This window comes from Astatotilapia calliptera, chromosome 7 (genome assembly GCF_900246225.1).
Source record: "Astatotilapia calliptera chromosome 7, fAstCal1.2, whole genome shotgun sequence".
In the NCBI taxonomy this organism is placed as follows: Eukaryota; Metazoa; Chordata; class Actinopteri; order Cichliformes; family Cichlidae; genus Astatotilapia; species Astatotilapia calliptera.
In genome coordinates, this window is record NC_039308.1 from 57691246 (window position 1) to 57706703 (window position 15458).

The 15458-nt window shown below is 41.1% G+C and overlaps 1 protein-coding gene across 7 annotated transcripts in view; it reads right to left on the reverse strand.

Moving 5' to 3' along the window:
- Window positions 1–15458, reverse strand: part of kcp (kielin cysteine rich BMP regulator) — a 40196-nt gene that overhangs the window by 15851 nt on the left and 8887 nt on the right. For 2 of the 7 annotated variants that reach the window (XM_026176075.1, XM_026176078.1), the window contains 28 exons: window positions 13979–14073; window positions 12769–13283; window positions 12374–12443; window positions 11454–11725; window positions 11285–11348; window positions 7507–7580; window positions 7292–7381; window positions 7078–7167; window positions 6879–6968; window positions 6004–6093; window positions 5790–5876; window positions 5577–5663; window positions 5380–5455; window positions 4691–4773; window positions 4512–4605; window positions 4349–4428; window positions 4178–4263; window positions 3979–4069; window positions 3762–3861; window positions 3590–3675; window positions 3316–3409; window positions 3084–3233; window positions 2607–2713; window positions 2430–2523; window positions 2165–2338; window positions 1991–2073; window positions 1813–1906; window positions 1–183 (listed from right to left, as the gene is read on the reverse strand). In XM_026176075.1, the coding sequence (XP_026031860.1) occupies window positions 1–183; window positions 1813–1906; window positions 1991–2073; window positions 2165–2338; window positions 2430–2523; window positions 2607–2713; window positions 3084–3233; window positions 3316–3409; window positions 3590–3675; window positions 3762–3861; window positions 3979–4069; window positions 4178–4263; window positions 4349–4428; window positions 4512–4605; window positions 4691–4773; window positions 5380–5455; window positions 5577–5663; window positions 5790–5876; window positions 6004–6093; window positions 6879–6968; window positions 7078–7167; window positions 7292–7381; window positions 7507–7580; window positions 11285–11348; window positions 11454–11725; window positions 12374–12443; window positions 12769–13283; window positions 13979–14073 (3299 nt within the window). Of the gene's footprint in view, window positions 184–1812; window positions 1907–1990; window positions 2074–2164; window positions 2339–2429; window positions 2524–2606; window positions 2714–3083; window positions 3234–3315; window positions 3410–3589; window positions 3676–3761; window positions 3862–3978; window positions 4070–4177; window positions 4264–4348; window positions 4429–4511; window positions 4606–4690; window positions 4774–5379; window positions 5456–5576; window positions 5664–5789; window positions 5877–6003; window positions 6094–6878; window positions 6969–7077; window positions 7168–7291; window positions 7382–7506; window positions 7581–11284; window positions 11349–11453; window positions 11726–12373; window positions 12444–12768; window positions 13284–13978; window positions 14074–14821; window positions 14877–15026; window positions 15091–15458 lie in introns of those variants that run through there. The other 5 variants (XM_026176079.1, XM_026176077.1, XM_026176076.1 and 2 more) reach the window with 5 other exon arrangements.

Here is a 15458-nt window from a genome sequence, read left to right on the forward strand (position 1 = left end):
CTTCGCAGCTCCGACAGCAGTCTTGTTTGATGGGGTGAGAACAGTGAGCGAACGGGCAGCGCTTTCGTTTACAGCGAACTGTCCCGTTGGTGCAGGCACATGATCGACAGTCGTTATTGGGGTCGCTGAAATGCTCCAAGTGACTGTAGGAGCTTTGTTCATACACACAGTCTGACTGAGGAGCTGAAGAAAACAAAAACTGTGAAATTATTTACCATAAAAACTTTCAGGAGTCAGCTTCATAGTCGTTGGTATAACTTATATTTTGCCATCACCAAATCATTTTTGTATTTATATTTAAATTATATTCTCTCATTATATATGTATGTAAAGCATACAAACACAGTATTTGACCAGTTCCTATTTGCAGTGTAGTCCTGAAACTGCTATTATTCCTCTTCCTCCTCCATCGTCACAGCAGATTGTCTGCCTCCATTTCACCCAATCTCTAGCATCCTCTTCAGTCACACCAACTTTCTCCATGTCCTCCTTCGCTACATCCATGACACTCCTCTGTGGTCTTCCTCTTTTCATTCTGCCTGGCAACTCCATATTCAAAACCATTTACCCCTTACATCCACTCTCTTTCCTCTGCACATGTCCAGCCCATTTCAAGTTCGCCTCCCTAGCGTTGCCTCTAACCTCAACCTAAGCTGTTCCTAATATTTCTAATCCTGTCCATCCTGGTTACTCCCAACAAAAATCATAGCATCTCCACTCTTGGCCGTTTCCCTCACCACCTAAGTTTTAATTTCCCGGTCATCTGCTAATTCTTTCCTACGACCCAGAGCCTGCCTCAACTCCTTCCTGAACTCTGCACTCTTTTTCAACTCCCATTATTTAATCCTTGCCTCTGCCTTCACTTGCTTTCTGTTCTTGATTTCCAAATTCATCCTACAGACTACCTAATGAAGCTGCTTAGCTACATTCTCCACTTGCAGTCTCCAACCTCTTTCAGATTGCACCCTCTGCACAAGATGTAGTCCGCCTGTCTCCACTCTTTCCTATCTTACCCTATCCTACCCTGTTCTTCTCCCTTCTTGAAATATGCTTTCCCAAAAATTTTCATCCTTTTTGCAAAGCCAACTGCCATCTTTCCTTCCACATTTCTCTGCTTATCACATACCTATCCAGCACCTCACTGCCTCGGTTGTCAATATCTACGTGTCCATGTAAGTCTGTTCACTCTCTTTCTTTGAGATTATCCCCCCTCCATTTGGCTCCTTATTGTCACCATGGTAGAACAGTTTAAATCCACCTCCGATGCTCCTTGCTTTTGTGCACACAGCCTTCCTATCTAGCGTCCTTTTTCTCCATCACATCAGCCACCTTTCTTCCTTTACCAGTCATAATTCCTACATTTAGAGTCCCTACTCCTACCTTTCCCCCTCTTTTGCTGCTTCTGTATATACATTCCCCCACTCCCCTACCTTTGTCTTCACTCAAAAAAACTATTACTAGATGTAGTTTACATTACTAGTGTAAACTTTTGAATTGTGGAGTGACGAAGAGTGCCTTTTTCTTGGTTCAAAGTAGATTTGTGAATTTTTTTATTTGAGGGGGGTAACTGTGCTTTGTACTACTTTTTCTAGATATTTTAAGTCATCAAAAAAGATAAAGAGAATTCTGCAAGAGCAAAAATGGCTTGTATAACAGCGAAAAAAGGCTTTTTAAAACTCTATTTTGTGGCATATTTGGCTGGTGATTCTCTCATGCAATTTTACTGTTGCACTGGAAATTCATTTAGCTAATGCTTTAAAATAACTTTTCAAACAAGCGCCCCAGAAGGACTCTGTTCTTGCATATCCTTACCAGGACACTGGGGACAGCACTCTCCTTGTATCACATGAGGGTTAGAGCAGGTCAGTGGTGGACACCTCTTCATCAGACACTGGACATTTCCATTCTATGACAAACACAAACAGAAATGAAAACCTGCTTTAAGAAGGCAACATGTTATTGAATTAGGTGTTGTACTCATTATTCTTACAGTGCAGCTGCATGTCCTGCATGAGTCAGTAGGATGGGGAAATTGTTGTCCATTGGAATATTCTTTCCCTACATAGCTGCAGCCTGCAGCAGTAAAACAAGCAATGTTGTAATTATGAGATCCTAATTTCTCAGAGTTGTTTATTTTCCTTACAGCAAATGTAAACTTTCTCACCATTGCAGTTGTTCTGGCAGCACTGCCCAGGCATCGGTGCATTACAGCGAGGCTCAGAACATTGTGCCTGATGGCAGTCAATCCTTCCACTCGCACATGTGCACTCCTCACACACACTCACGGGGTTGGGAAAAACATCTCCATTCAAAAACACACGGTTTTCATAGGAGCAGTCTGACAAGAACAAACACACACATTACAGTCACCTCACTCAGAATAGATCACGTTTACCTATGATAAGAATCACAGTCTGAGTTTTAGGTACCTCGACATCTGGGGCAACAGTCTCCAGGAGGGGTGTAGGAGTCCCTGCAGTTAAGCTGAGGACAAGATTGTCTCTCACACTGAACAGTGCCATGCTGAGCATAAGATGAAAGGAGAAGATGTTAGCAGGTGCAAAGATAAAAAGTGATAGGGAATGTGTTAATGAATGGATTCTTACCAGACAAGTGCAGGTGTGGCAAGGTTGGTCAGGGGTCGCGAAACTCTGACCATTGCTATAGACACGTTGGTTATAAGTGCAGCTGTCACAGACTGAACAACAGGAGCCTAAAAAACGAGACAGAGTATTCAGTTTGTTAAAGTATCTCAAAAAATGTGGAATTTGTGAAAAAGTTCATTTTTTCCATAATTTAATTAAGAAACATAAACGTAATATTTTACACATTCATTTCACAAAGTTCAGCAGACACAACCACACTCATGGGGAAGCCTGCTGACTTGAAAATGTCCACACTCCTCAAGGAGAGTAAGCCTTTGCCGAGTAGGCTGGCTTGACTGATCATAGTTTGATATATAGATGCCTGATTTTCACCAGACACACGGCCTAATCATCAAAATTAAAACAAAACAAAAAAGACATATTTCAATTAATGTGTAATAAATATAGCATTTATAAGAGTTAGGGTCACAGTCTTACCAGTAATCCTGGTGGGATGCAGACAGTTGTTGGCAGCACACTGTGTGCGTGTGCATAAGGCCTCTCCATTTGCACAGGTACAGCTGGAACAAGGACCCTCAGGCTGCCAGTTGGACCCCTCATCATATTCCACTCCATCCAGTTCACATGCTGCAATGAGAAAAGAAGGTTTTCATACAGGACACTCACTCGTATGAACCTGCACTCTAAATGTGTATGAGTCAGAAGTTACTTTTGCAGACTGGACAACAAAGATGTGGGTGTCTAATTGGATTGGAGCAGCGGACAGGAGGGCACTTTTCTTCGTTGCAAATTACATTTCCACTCTAAACCAGAGAAGCAACAAAAGAAATGTCAAAGATATTAATGGGCATAAAAAGTGCTATGATCTAGAAAAGAAAAATGCATGAAACAAATGAAGAATCATGCCTCCTCTTGAGTGAAAAAACAAAGAGATTTTTGCACTAGACACACACTTTCTTTGGGTGTATATTGCATAAACTTGCCTTACACCTGCAATGCAGGCAGGGTCCACCCCCAGAAGGGCTGAAAATTTCCCCATCAGCATACACCCTCTGTTCATACTCACACTCTGGAGGAACAAACACAGATAGCTGATTGGTTGTTTCTGTGAAAGTTGAAATGTAGAGGGAACTAGATGCATATTTTGACACTGACCATTGCATGAGGCACAACATTCTCCTCTGTGCTTAGCTGGATGAGTACACTGTGGTGTAGGACATAATGCAGCCATGTGTTCACATGACACTTGACCTGCCTAGCGAAGAAATTGAATATGTATCACTTATTCTTTTAACCTTAGTTGTCACAAATATCATGGCTACTCTGTAAGTTTTGATACATTTTTATTCAGACTTTGTCAGTTTAAACTCACAGAGCAGTAGCATTGGAGGCAGGGGTCTCTCTTTGAGGTGAACCTCTCTCCATTCACATACACTTCGGACTCATATTCACACTGCTCGCATCTACAGGTTCACGTAAACATTGATTAAATATATTTAAAAACAACAAAAAAGGTGAAACTGTACAGGCTTAAATATGATACGGATGATGGTGGTAGGCGGGCTTGTTACCGTGGACAACACTCCCCAGCATGATATACTGGATTGTTACAAGATGGAGCAGAACAGCGAACGCGTGAACACACCATATTTCCATTCTTTGAGAGAAAGAACAAAAAAAAAATGATCCTCAATTCATTTACACACACGAAAGTCAAATTTAATTGTAACTTATAGACACACCTCACATCTACACTCTTCACAGGGGTCTCCAACAGGGATCACAGCTCCATTAGGGACTTCATGTCCATTCACATCACAGCCTACAAGACACACAAATAGACACATTATGCCTCTACAGTCTAACACATATACAAACCTTATTACACAAGGCAATTAAGCCCACCTTCACAGACTGGACAGCAGGTATTTGGAGGAGGAGCAGTAGGGTTTCTACAGGGAGTGTAACACTGCTCCCTCTCACAGTGAACATAACCATCCTGTGATGAAGAGTGAACAGCATTATTAGAGATGAAGGTGAGTGACCAGATGAAAACCTGAGCATGTAGTTGCTGTCAGACCCACCAAACACTGGCAGATATCACAAGGACTCTCCACCGACCTCCAAGAGTCTCCATTGTTATAATTTACACCAGAATGGGTGCAACCTGTAAACACACATCACATTATTGTACTATTCCTGTGCTTCTAGGTATGAAGATATTAATCTGTACATCTAAACAGATTTTTATCCACCCTAAACCTTTCTGCAAGAAAGATTCTCAGTACAGAGTTCCTAACAACCCGAAACCAACAAGAAGGTCCATTTGTTTTCATATTTGTTGAGTCCTGTCAATTTTTGTGACATTGACAACTGGAAATTTGAGTATATGTGATTAGGACAGCACATGCTATTTGTTATAGTAAAAAAGTGGAACGCAGAATTATTTTGGATAGCTATAAAAATGCCAGTGTAGGCTTACAAGTTATGCACCATGGGTGATACAGTAAAAAGCATGGATGTGGTGAAGGGGTACATGCAGATGGTTGGTATGACAGAAGAGGATGCAAGGGATAGGGTGAGATGGAGGGAGATGCTCTGCTGTGGTGACCCCTAAAGGGACCAGCCAAAAGAAATAAAAAGAAATGATACAATGAATGCCAGACAGAGTTACCAGTGTGCATAAAATGAATGAATGTGTACCTTGCCAAATAGGCAAGTTTAGTTCCTCTCAAATGTATTGTTTAGTATGCTTTATCTTCTCTGTACTTACCTGTGATTTGCTGGGCACAGCCTCCAGGTACATTCCCCTGTGGGCAGTCTTGAGGGGGGCACTCCCTGTTATCCTCCTATTCAAATTAAGAGAAACACAAAATGAGAAAAGGAATGGAAAAAAGGGCCAAAAGACTTCTTAAGCTTATTTAATATTTTTGATTGTCATTTATTATGAAGTAAACATCAAATACTTACATTGCACGTTTGTGTCTGACAGCCAGGTACATTTTCCTCTCTGCAGTCTTGATTAGGGCATGGCTGTTGAGGGCACTGCCTGTTATCCTATTATTAAAAGGAAGACAAACAAAAATTGAGAAAAAAGGAATGGAAAATAGGACCAGCAGAATTCTTCAAGCTTATTAAATATTTTTGATTGTTATTTATTATGGAAAAATATGAAATACTCACATCACACGTTCGTGTCTGACAGCCAGTTACATTTTCCTCTCTGCAGTCTTGATTAGGGCATGGCTGTTGAGGGCACTGCCTGTTATCCTATTATTAAAAGGAAGACAAACAAAAAAATAAAAAAAAACTAATGGAAAATGGGACCAGCAGACTTCTTCAACCTTATTAAATATTTTTGATTGTTGTTTATTATGGAAAAGAATGAAATACTCACATCACATGTTCGTGTCTGACAGTCAGGTACATTTTCCTGTGGGCAGTTTTGAGGAGGGCTTGGCTGTTGAGGGCACTGCCTGTTATCCTCCTATTTAAATGAAAAGAAAGTAAAATGAGAGAAAGATCCATCCATCCATCTTTTTGCGCATTATCTCTAAGGGAGAGGCCAGCCACCCTTCAAAGGAAGCTCATTTCTGCCGCTTGTGTCCGTAATCTGTTCCTTCAGTCACTACCCACAGCTCGTGACCATAGGTTAGGGTTGGAATCTCGTTCAACCGGTAAATGGAGAGCTTCACGTTTACACTCAGCCCTCTCTTCACCAAGAAAGGACCGGTACAACATCCCCATCACTGTAGCCACAACACCAACCCGTCTGTAGATCTCCCGCTCCCTTCTCTCGTCACTCGTGAACAAGACTTCAAGAAACTCCTCCACTTGGGGCAGGAACTCGTCCCTGACCAGAGTGGGCACTTCCCCTTTTTCCAGCTGAGGACCATGGCCTGAGATTTGGAGGTGCTGATTCTCATTTTCATTGCTTCACACTTGACTGCTGCGAACCATTCCGGTGCGAGCTGGAGGCCATCGCCCGATGAAGGCAACAGAACAACATCAACTGCAAAAAGCAGGGATTTGATTCTGAGAACACACAAGTGGCCACCAGACGCTCACCTTCAGGCACCCTCCCCGGGCCTGGCTTCAGGGCGGGGCCCTGGTGACCATACCCTACGCAGGATGAATTGTTCCCTTGATCGTATACTCACAGGGGTCTTTTATATCGCTCTTTGAAAGAATGAACTGAAAGCAGTGCCAGAAAAGTTCTTTAAATTCATTAAATGTTTTTGACTGTCATGTGGTTAATTATTAAATACTCACATTACACGTTCTTGTCTGACAGTCAGGTACATTCTCCTCTCTGCAGTCTTGATTAGGGCATCGCTGTTGAGGACACTGCCTGTTATCCTCCTATTAAAATGAAAAAATAAGAAAAAAGGAATGGAAAATAGGAGCAGAAGACTTCTTCAAACTTATTAAACATTTTTCCATTTCTTATGGAAAAATATGAAATACTCACATCACACGTTCGTGTCTGACAGTCAGGTACATTTTCCTGCGGGCAGTTTTGAGGACGGCACGGCTGTTGAGGGCACTGCCTGTTATCCTCCTATTTAAATGAAGAGAAACAAAAATGAGAGAAAGAATCAACAGAAAACAGTGTGAGAAAGGTTGTTTGAGCTCATTAAATGTGTTTGAAAATCATCTGTTGTGGTTAATTATTAAATACTCACATTACATGTTCTTCTCTGACAGTCAGGTACATTCTCTCCTGGGCAGTTTTGAGGAGCGCACGGCTGTTGAGGGCACTGCCTGTTATCCTCCTATTTAAATGAAGAAAAATAAACATAACATAAGCAATGAACAGGAAACAGGACCAGCAGATTTCTTTAGGTTCATTTATTGTTTTTCATTATTATTTTGTTGCGACTGAATATCAAACACGTACATTACACGCTCTTGTCTGACAGCGATCTTCAGTACAGTTGGACCCATTGTGAAAAGGACAATCTGACTGGACCCCTGGAAATCAAACAAAGTCTTTAGATCACAATTTTTTTCTGCGTCTTTAATTGTAAGTTAGGATTTTATGCAGGCTTGGAGTTTTATTCTGCTTTCTTTCTCTGTGTCTCTCTGTCAACCTTTTTCTCTTTACTCTTTGTTGGATCGATCACCTCTGATTCTGCCCATGGCTTGCTTCCTGTACCTGCAACTCACTGCCTGCCTCATTAGTGCTGTTTTTAACATAGCTAAATACTGTGTTTTTACAAGCAGTAAAGCTTTCATTTCCTATTGAAGTTTACAAGTTGAAATCTTGTTGTAAATAAACCTTGCCAGTTGCTTGACTCTGCTCTTTGGTTGTGTTTATGCTGGAGTGTATACTGTAAATAAGAAAATCTAAATTTTTCTGGTGCCACCCTCTGCCATCTCTGTCTGTCTCCACAGGTTTTCTTTACCTTTTCTCACTGAGTCACTGATGAACATCTGGCTTTGCTCCCTTTCCAGTAATAACAAACAGCATGGTTCTCATGTGATATACACGGGCTTGCCTTTACACACGCATACGCATTTTATGGACTGTAACCATAACCAGAATTGTCTTCATACTTTCCGACGTTAAGTCAGACAAGTCTATTAACACTGCAGGATATTTACTGTGTGCGAAACAGAATGTTAGTTTTCTGAGGGATTCCCTACCAAACAGATGAAATCACGGTCTTAATAACTTCCTCTATTATGTCTTTGTCCATTTAAAAGATTATGTTTATAGTACAGCAATCACTGAAGAGAAAAGTCACATTTATTATAAGCATTTACATTCCTCGTTGAATATAATTTGCTGACCTTGGGTATTTCAGCCTTTAATCAATGTAATGACTCAAACAATGTGTTTGTGTGCAAGAGAAGGCAATAATCACCGCGCAAACAAGAGGTTAGTAAAGCTGCCTACTGTGCCTAAAGGCATTTCCTTTAGCAAGCCAAGAATGCATTTGCTAAAAGTGTGAGTCCACAAGTGTGTGTAATCATGGTGCCCTTGCAGCTGTCTGCTCTACGTATGTACTAGCAATGAAGCAAGTGCCAAAGGTAGGTCAGTGGGGTGTAAGAAAGGGGACAGTGGGCTAAATGTGGGGGAAAAAATGGGAAAATCAAGAGAATACTTAATTAAAGGAATCCTTAATGAGGCTAGTCCAACATCGGCAAAAGCCCCATGTCTTTGTTTCATATGCACATGTATTTTTACACAGTTTCTTCAAATGCACCAAGGAGAACGCGCAGGAACTGCTTAGTTTCAGTGTAGCAACACATTACTGACAAATTATTCAGTTAAAAGATAGACATATTGTTGTTTGGATAGTTTTTTTCTGATGATGGAACGAAACCATTTGAAATCCTTTTTTCCCAGTATTTTCCTGGCTTTCTCATACCCTTTGGGCGATGATGTGGATCGTTTGTGCCCATGTTCATAAGACAGCCGTATACACATAATCACCCCCCCCCCCCCCCAAAAAAAAGTAGAGAATGAGAATGAATCTAATGAATCTAAGAGGTACTGCAGAGATCATTTCTATGTTGTCACTACAAGTGACGCATTATATGGAATTGAGAAGTACAGAGGTGAAAACACATATGCTGTTTTTTATAATTTGCTGAACTTGTCATTTTCTTCTGCTCACATAAGAGATGCCTTGATTTTAAATGTTTACACATGTAATGGAACCCTTGCCTTTGTTTGCTGATACAGCATCCTCCCAACATGCACTATTTCCAACAGGGACCAAATGAGAGGAAATTAGTGCTGTTCCCAGGGGAGAGGAGGAAGACTTCACAGAGTAGGGGCAGCAACTCGTCCCCGGCCCGGGATGGGCATTCTACTTTTTGCTGGCTGAAAACCATGGCCTCAGGTGCTGATTTTCATTCCTGCCGCTTTACATTTGACTGTGAACTGCTCCAGCATGCTGGAGGACATCACCCGATGAAGCCAACAGAACCACATCATCTGCAAATAGCAGAGATGAGATTCTGAGGCCACCAAAGAGGAACCCTCCTGCTATCTGGCTATGCCTAGAAATTCTGTCTAAAAATTGAACTAAGAAGTAGTTTGACGCAAATCCAAAATTTTGGTTTACTATGTAGATACAGACAGAAAATATAAAACACAATAAGATACATAAACTTGAACAGGAAAGGGTGATAAAATCCACTGACTACCATATATGAGACTAAAGGTTTGCATTCTGTAAATAACAAATCAAAAGCCGATGACAATGAAAGAGAATACTTCATACACTATTAGAAACTAAAAGAAAGCTATAGTAATACAAAACCTGAAAGAAGGTGGCTTCTAAGCTTGCCTTCATTAGCAATTGTGACCAACCTCAAGCCGTTCTGAAGCTCTGCCATGTAATTCAACATAAGGAAATAGTCAAGTAAGACATATTTGGATGCAAATGATCATTTCCCAAATGTTGCCAATACAAACAAATGCAGTAGAATTTTAAACATAGTTTAAAAGATAAAAGCCATTTTATGAAAGCTTGACCTTATTTAACCTTGAAGAAAAGATCAGAGGTAAAAAGTAATGTAAATGGTCTGTATTTGTGTAGCGCTTTTACTAGTGCCTAAGGACCCCAAAGCGCTTTACACAACCAGTCATCCACCCATTCACACATTGGTGATGGCAAGCTACATTGTAGCCACAGCCACCCTGGGGCGCACTGACAGAGGCGAGGCTCCCGGACACTGGCGCCACCGGGCCCTCTGACCACCACCAGTAGGCAACGGATGAAGTGTCTTGCCCAAGGACACAACGACTGAGACTGTCCAAGCCGGGGCTCGAACCGGCAACCTTCCAATTACAAGGCGAACTCCCAACTCTTGAGCCACGATCGCAATACTTAAAATCCCCATATGCCCTATTTTATACTTATATGTTGTCAACACAAATAATGGCAGTAAGAAAAAAAGTTTTAAATAGTTCTATGTAGCATTATCATCACTTTGACCTTTGGATCAATCTATTGATCTTGAAGGAAAGGTCAGAGGTCAAATCTGACATATTTTAAATCTTTATATGGTACTTTCTCTACATTGACAATACACACCACACTTAAGAATTATAGTTTCTAATTTATTAGGCTTTTTGTCAGTTTTTCACCAATAAAGTTCACCTTGAAGACCTCGGTGGATCTAAGCCAAATTTTAAAGGATTGTTAACATCACCCCACGCTGGACTTTTACAAAGTTTTATCAGCGATCATTCAAAACCTTATGAGATTTTATATTTACAGACAGTATAACAGACATACACAGAGGAGGAAGGAGGAATTCTCTTAAGGAATCTCTGAGAAACACAAATTTAATGCCAATCTTTTCATGTATAATTGTGTCAGTAGCATTGTTGAAAGGCCCTGAATACATTTTCACCACACAGAGGTTGGACAGCAGTGTTCTTCATAAACATTTTATGAAGCTAGTCTAGTTGACTTCAGTGTGGGTCAAAAATACCTGCCTGTTCTGTTTGTGTCCCCCAGGAAAAACAAAAGCCGTGATAGCTATCAGTAAAGAGCTACTAATTATGTGCAATATTGTTGCTGACAGGAGACACAAAGACATATTTACATTTTCTCCGTATCTTCGTGAATACAACGAATTTAAAATTTGAAAAAACAAAACAATAACATAAAACACCCGTGACAGATCTCACAAACAGACAGAAGCTTAGTCACCTTCTCTGCAATGGTCCTTCAGACATAACTCCAGGAATTTTACACGATTTTGTAGGTTTTTGTTCTGTTATAAAACAAACACACAAACAAAAAAATCTTAGTGTACCCTGCAATTATGTTTCATTATATCATTTTTCATGAAAACTCATACACCAAGTGTGATCTTTACCTGCTCTCTTATGATGCCCAACTCATTAGTCAGCTTTGTCATCTGGCTCTCCAGCTCCCTCAGTGTCTCATCTTTCTGTTCCTGAGAAGCAGAATTATCACCTCGAGGAGGCTCAGCTCCCTGCATCTGATCACTCTGGATCTCCTGAGGATGATAGCTGGTTTGGTCCTGTGATCTGTGGTTTGTTTGAAGTTTACTGGGTAAATCATTGTGAGGTTTGCTGGAGTCAGTCTGGGAATCTGGGTCATGTGCATCTGGAGGAAATAGATGATCTAAAATAAGAATCAGTCAAATGGTGGAACTCCTCAGAAGTGAAATATACTACATTTTTGACACATTATAAGTTCTGACCAAATGGCAGAATGATATCATCATACACTATATGGTCAAAAGTACTGGGCCACCTACACATTAAGCTTACAGGCGGTGCTCAGCCATGCAAACATATGCCATGAAGCTCTGGGTCCACAGTGTTTGCGCTCAGAAGAGGTTTGAAACTCTGCAGAGAGTTGGTGACTTTGACACATCATGCTCCTGAGCACTTGCCGACCTCGCTCTTTAACTTTATCTGGTCTGCAACCCTCTGAGTTGCTGTGGTTCTTAGCTGCTTCCACTTTGCAATAATAGGAAGTTAGTCAGTTACTAGACCCCGTCGCCAGGAACATCAAATCATCTGCTAAAAACCTTGGTAGGCCTCACTGCACCACTGCCTGTGTGAGTACTCTGTTTCACATATTCTGGCTTCATATATTCACATATTTCTTAGGGCTACTGGGTAATTGGTGATCGGCGTGATTGTGATTGTGAATGGTTGTCTGTTTCTATACATTATGTCTGCAATCGACAGGTGACCGTTCCAGGATGTAACCCCACCTTCCTATAAAAACTGTGACGGACGGAGAGATGGAATCTGCTCTTACCTGTAAGATTGCAGCTCCATGGGCGCCTTGGATATGCTTTCAGTGAAATTTCTGCTGCCTTCAAATATCCCTGCATTTGAAAAAATACAGTCAGTACATAAAACATATAATGTATTTGTTATGTAGAATAATGGCATTGATTATGGATATACTGCATATACTTGGATATACTATCTGATGTTTTATTTGTAATTATGCACACGGTAAATCTAAGCTGACTATATTTCCTGGTACTATTTTCAACAAAAGACAGTCTCCTTCGATTACAAGGTTTATAGGACAATACCTAGTATTGTGTAAAATACAAACAGAGTACTGTTAATAAAGAAGTTCAGATGATGTCTCTCTATGTTCTCTGTGTGGAAGCAAATATGCAGTAAGCAAAGTAAACTCACACTAAATTTACTGCTTCTCTTCCCTAATGTGCTGCCAAGAGTGATGAGAACATCTTGAGGCAGTTCTAGGTTGATCCTGTTCTCATTTTCTATTGGAAAAACTGCAGCTTCTTGACAGTCCACAAAAAATGCCAGTCTGTCAGGCTCCAGGCTCACAGCCAGATGACCCCACTTTTCACTTGCAAAAGGGTTTGTGTCCAGAAGGTTAATGCTGGCAAAGTCGTGCGCTCTTCCTTCAACCTGGTAGTCCACACGCAGGGTGTTATTGACAGTGGAGGAGATGATCTGGAGTATAGGCGAAGATGCAGACGAAAGAGAAAAGATGGTGGCAGTGGATCGAGGCGCCTGGCGCCCCACCACATGAACACCCATGCTACCCTGAAGGTTGGAGTACAGGAAGTGAGAATATTCAGCGGGAAGTGTCAGGTGGGGTGCTCTGTTACGTAGTTTGTAGATCATGCCGCTGCTCGCACTTTTTCGGTGAGGTAGGTTTAGTGCTTCCACAAGATCAATTACTATAAAAGAAATAAGAGACACTGTCACATTCACATCCATATGACATGAGTTCTGGAGTAGAGTACTGTGATTTCTGGGTTATGATGATTGTGAAGCTTTGTGTGAGAGATCTACTGGTCAGTGACCTCAGTGACCTGAAACCAAGATCACCCTTATCTCATCTGTCTGCAATTTCAACTTATGACTCTCTTTAAATCTGATATCTGGTGCTTCAGGACCAGATAGAAATGGAACATGACAATAAAAGCTTGTTTTGTTGTTCGTAGATGTATTTATATTATGTTGAAGTATTGTGAAGTAGATGGACATGCATACAAGGTGAAAAGCAATCACTGCTAGAGGCAAATTGTCCTTTCCAAATGTCAGATTTTGAACTTTTTAAAAACTAAAACTATAGTTTCTTCGAAAATGAACACTCAATATAAACAAATGTGGGACTGGGCAAGAATGAACATTAAAAATCATTAATTACATGTCAGCTTTTGTATTGTGATTTTTTAAAAAGACATTATATCAAGCTTAAGTATTTAAATACCAGGGTTTACTAAAACAAAAAACAACTCCCCACATACCATTTATAGCTCCACTGACTGTGAACAGATTAATTCACACTTAAAGTTATAATTTAAGAAAGTTCGATCAAAACAGTAAAATAAACAATCCATGACCCCCGTGACCCTGTGTGTTAACTTACCATTCTCGTTATCTGCACTAGACTGTCCGTGCAAGAAGAACACGAAGAGCAAATGTATCTCCAGCAGCACAACCGCTCTGAGTTTCCTCTCCATTCTCCTCAGCCAAAAGGAAAAAAAAGCTCAAAATCAAAATACTTTACACAAATATAACAGCATTTATCGTCCTTTTAGCCATGGATCGTTGAGTTTAACGTTCAGTGTGTCACTGCTCCTCGTCAAGCAGACCTCTCCAAAAAGCGCTCAGGGGAAACGTGAAACATCTGGATCTAGTGTTGCCAGATATTGCAGATGGTTTTCAGCCCAAAAGTTATTCAAAACTCTTCAAAATATAAAGATCCTATAGCCGAGTTTACGCTCCACTGTGCTGCTTAGCGTCGAAGAGGAATGAACACAGGCACTGCAGACACACATACTCACACATACGGAGACACACAAATGTGTGCGTGCGTGTGTGTGTGTGAGAGAGAGCGAGAGAGAGAGAGAGAGAGAGAGAGATTATTGCCAGAGGTCTGGACCACAGTCCCGCCTATCACTTGAAAGCAACCCAAACAGCAACCCGTGCACATCAGTGCTGCACTCACTGCATACGTACACTACGTATAGGAGTCCGTGCGCTTTATTCACCGTGAGCACCTTAACTGTACGTAGGTCCCACTGCACCGCCGTGCGTGTGTGAGCGCGTGTGTGTGTTTGTACTCATGGTACTTGTTTCGAATTAACCCATAAAATTTACATGCAAGAAATAACCGCCAAAATGATCCCAAACACCCGGATTGTTGTTGTATCGTAATTTTAACCCGCACGATAAATCTTTAGAACCGCTTAACTGGGCGGAAACCCACCCGATCTTACAACACTGCTGAGTCTCTCCTCTGCTGACACAGTCTTACATTCCCCCTTGGGCAGTGATTAAAAGGCAGTAGTGAAATTCTGTTCATTCACAACTTTTATCAAGATATCACATGTTTTACATGAAAGGGGTCGAGGCCGCAGATATTCACGTAAGAGAAATGTTCAGGTGTGCAGAGTTCATCTAGTTTCTAGTACCAAAAAGACATCCGTGACGGCCTTTTCTTGTCTTGTTTTCCTTGTTTTTTCCTCGAAAAAACATCTCCACCCAGTGGAGACCCCTGTTTCTGGTAATCAGCTAAAACCTGGTATGGAGACTGGAAGGGAGCCATGCTGAAGCATCCCAAAATATTTGTGTGTGTGTGTGTGTGTGTGTGTGTGTGTGTGTGTGTGTGTGTGAGAGAGAGAGAGAGAGAGAGAGAGAGAGAGAGAGAGAGAGAGAGAGAGAGAGTAAATGTGAGTGTTAATGTCTTACTGTTTTGGAAATAACCCCAGTTTGCATCCCACTGTGCCTATCCACCCACCCTCTGTCCCAGGAATCTATATCCCTCATGTTGCTGACATGTTCATCACTGCAATGACTCTTATTTTAGATTCTTTCCCATACAAATCTCATAATTCTTAGCTGTG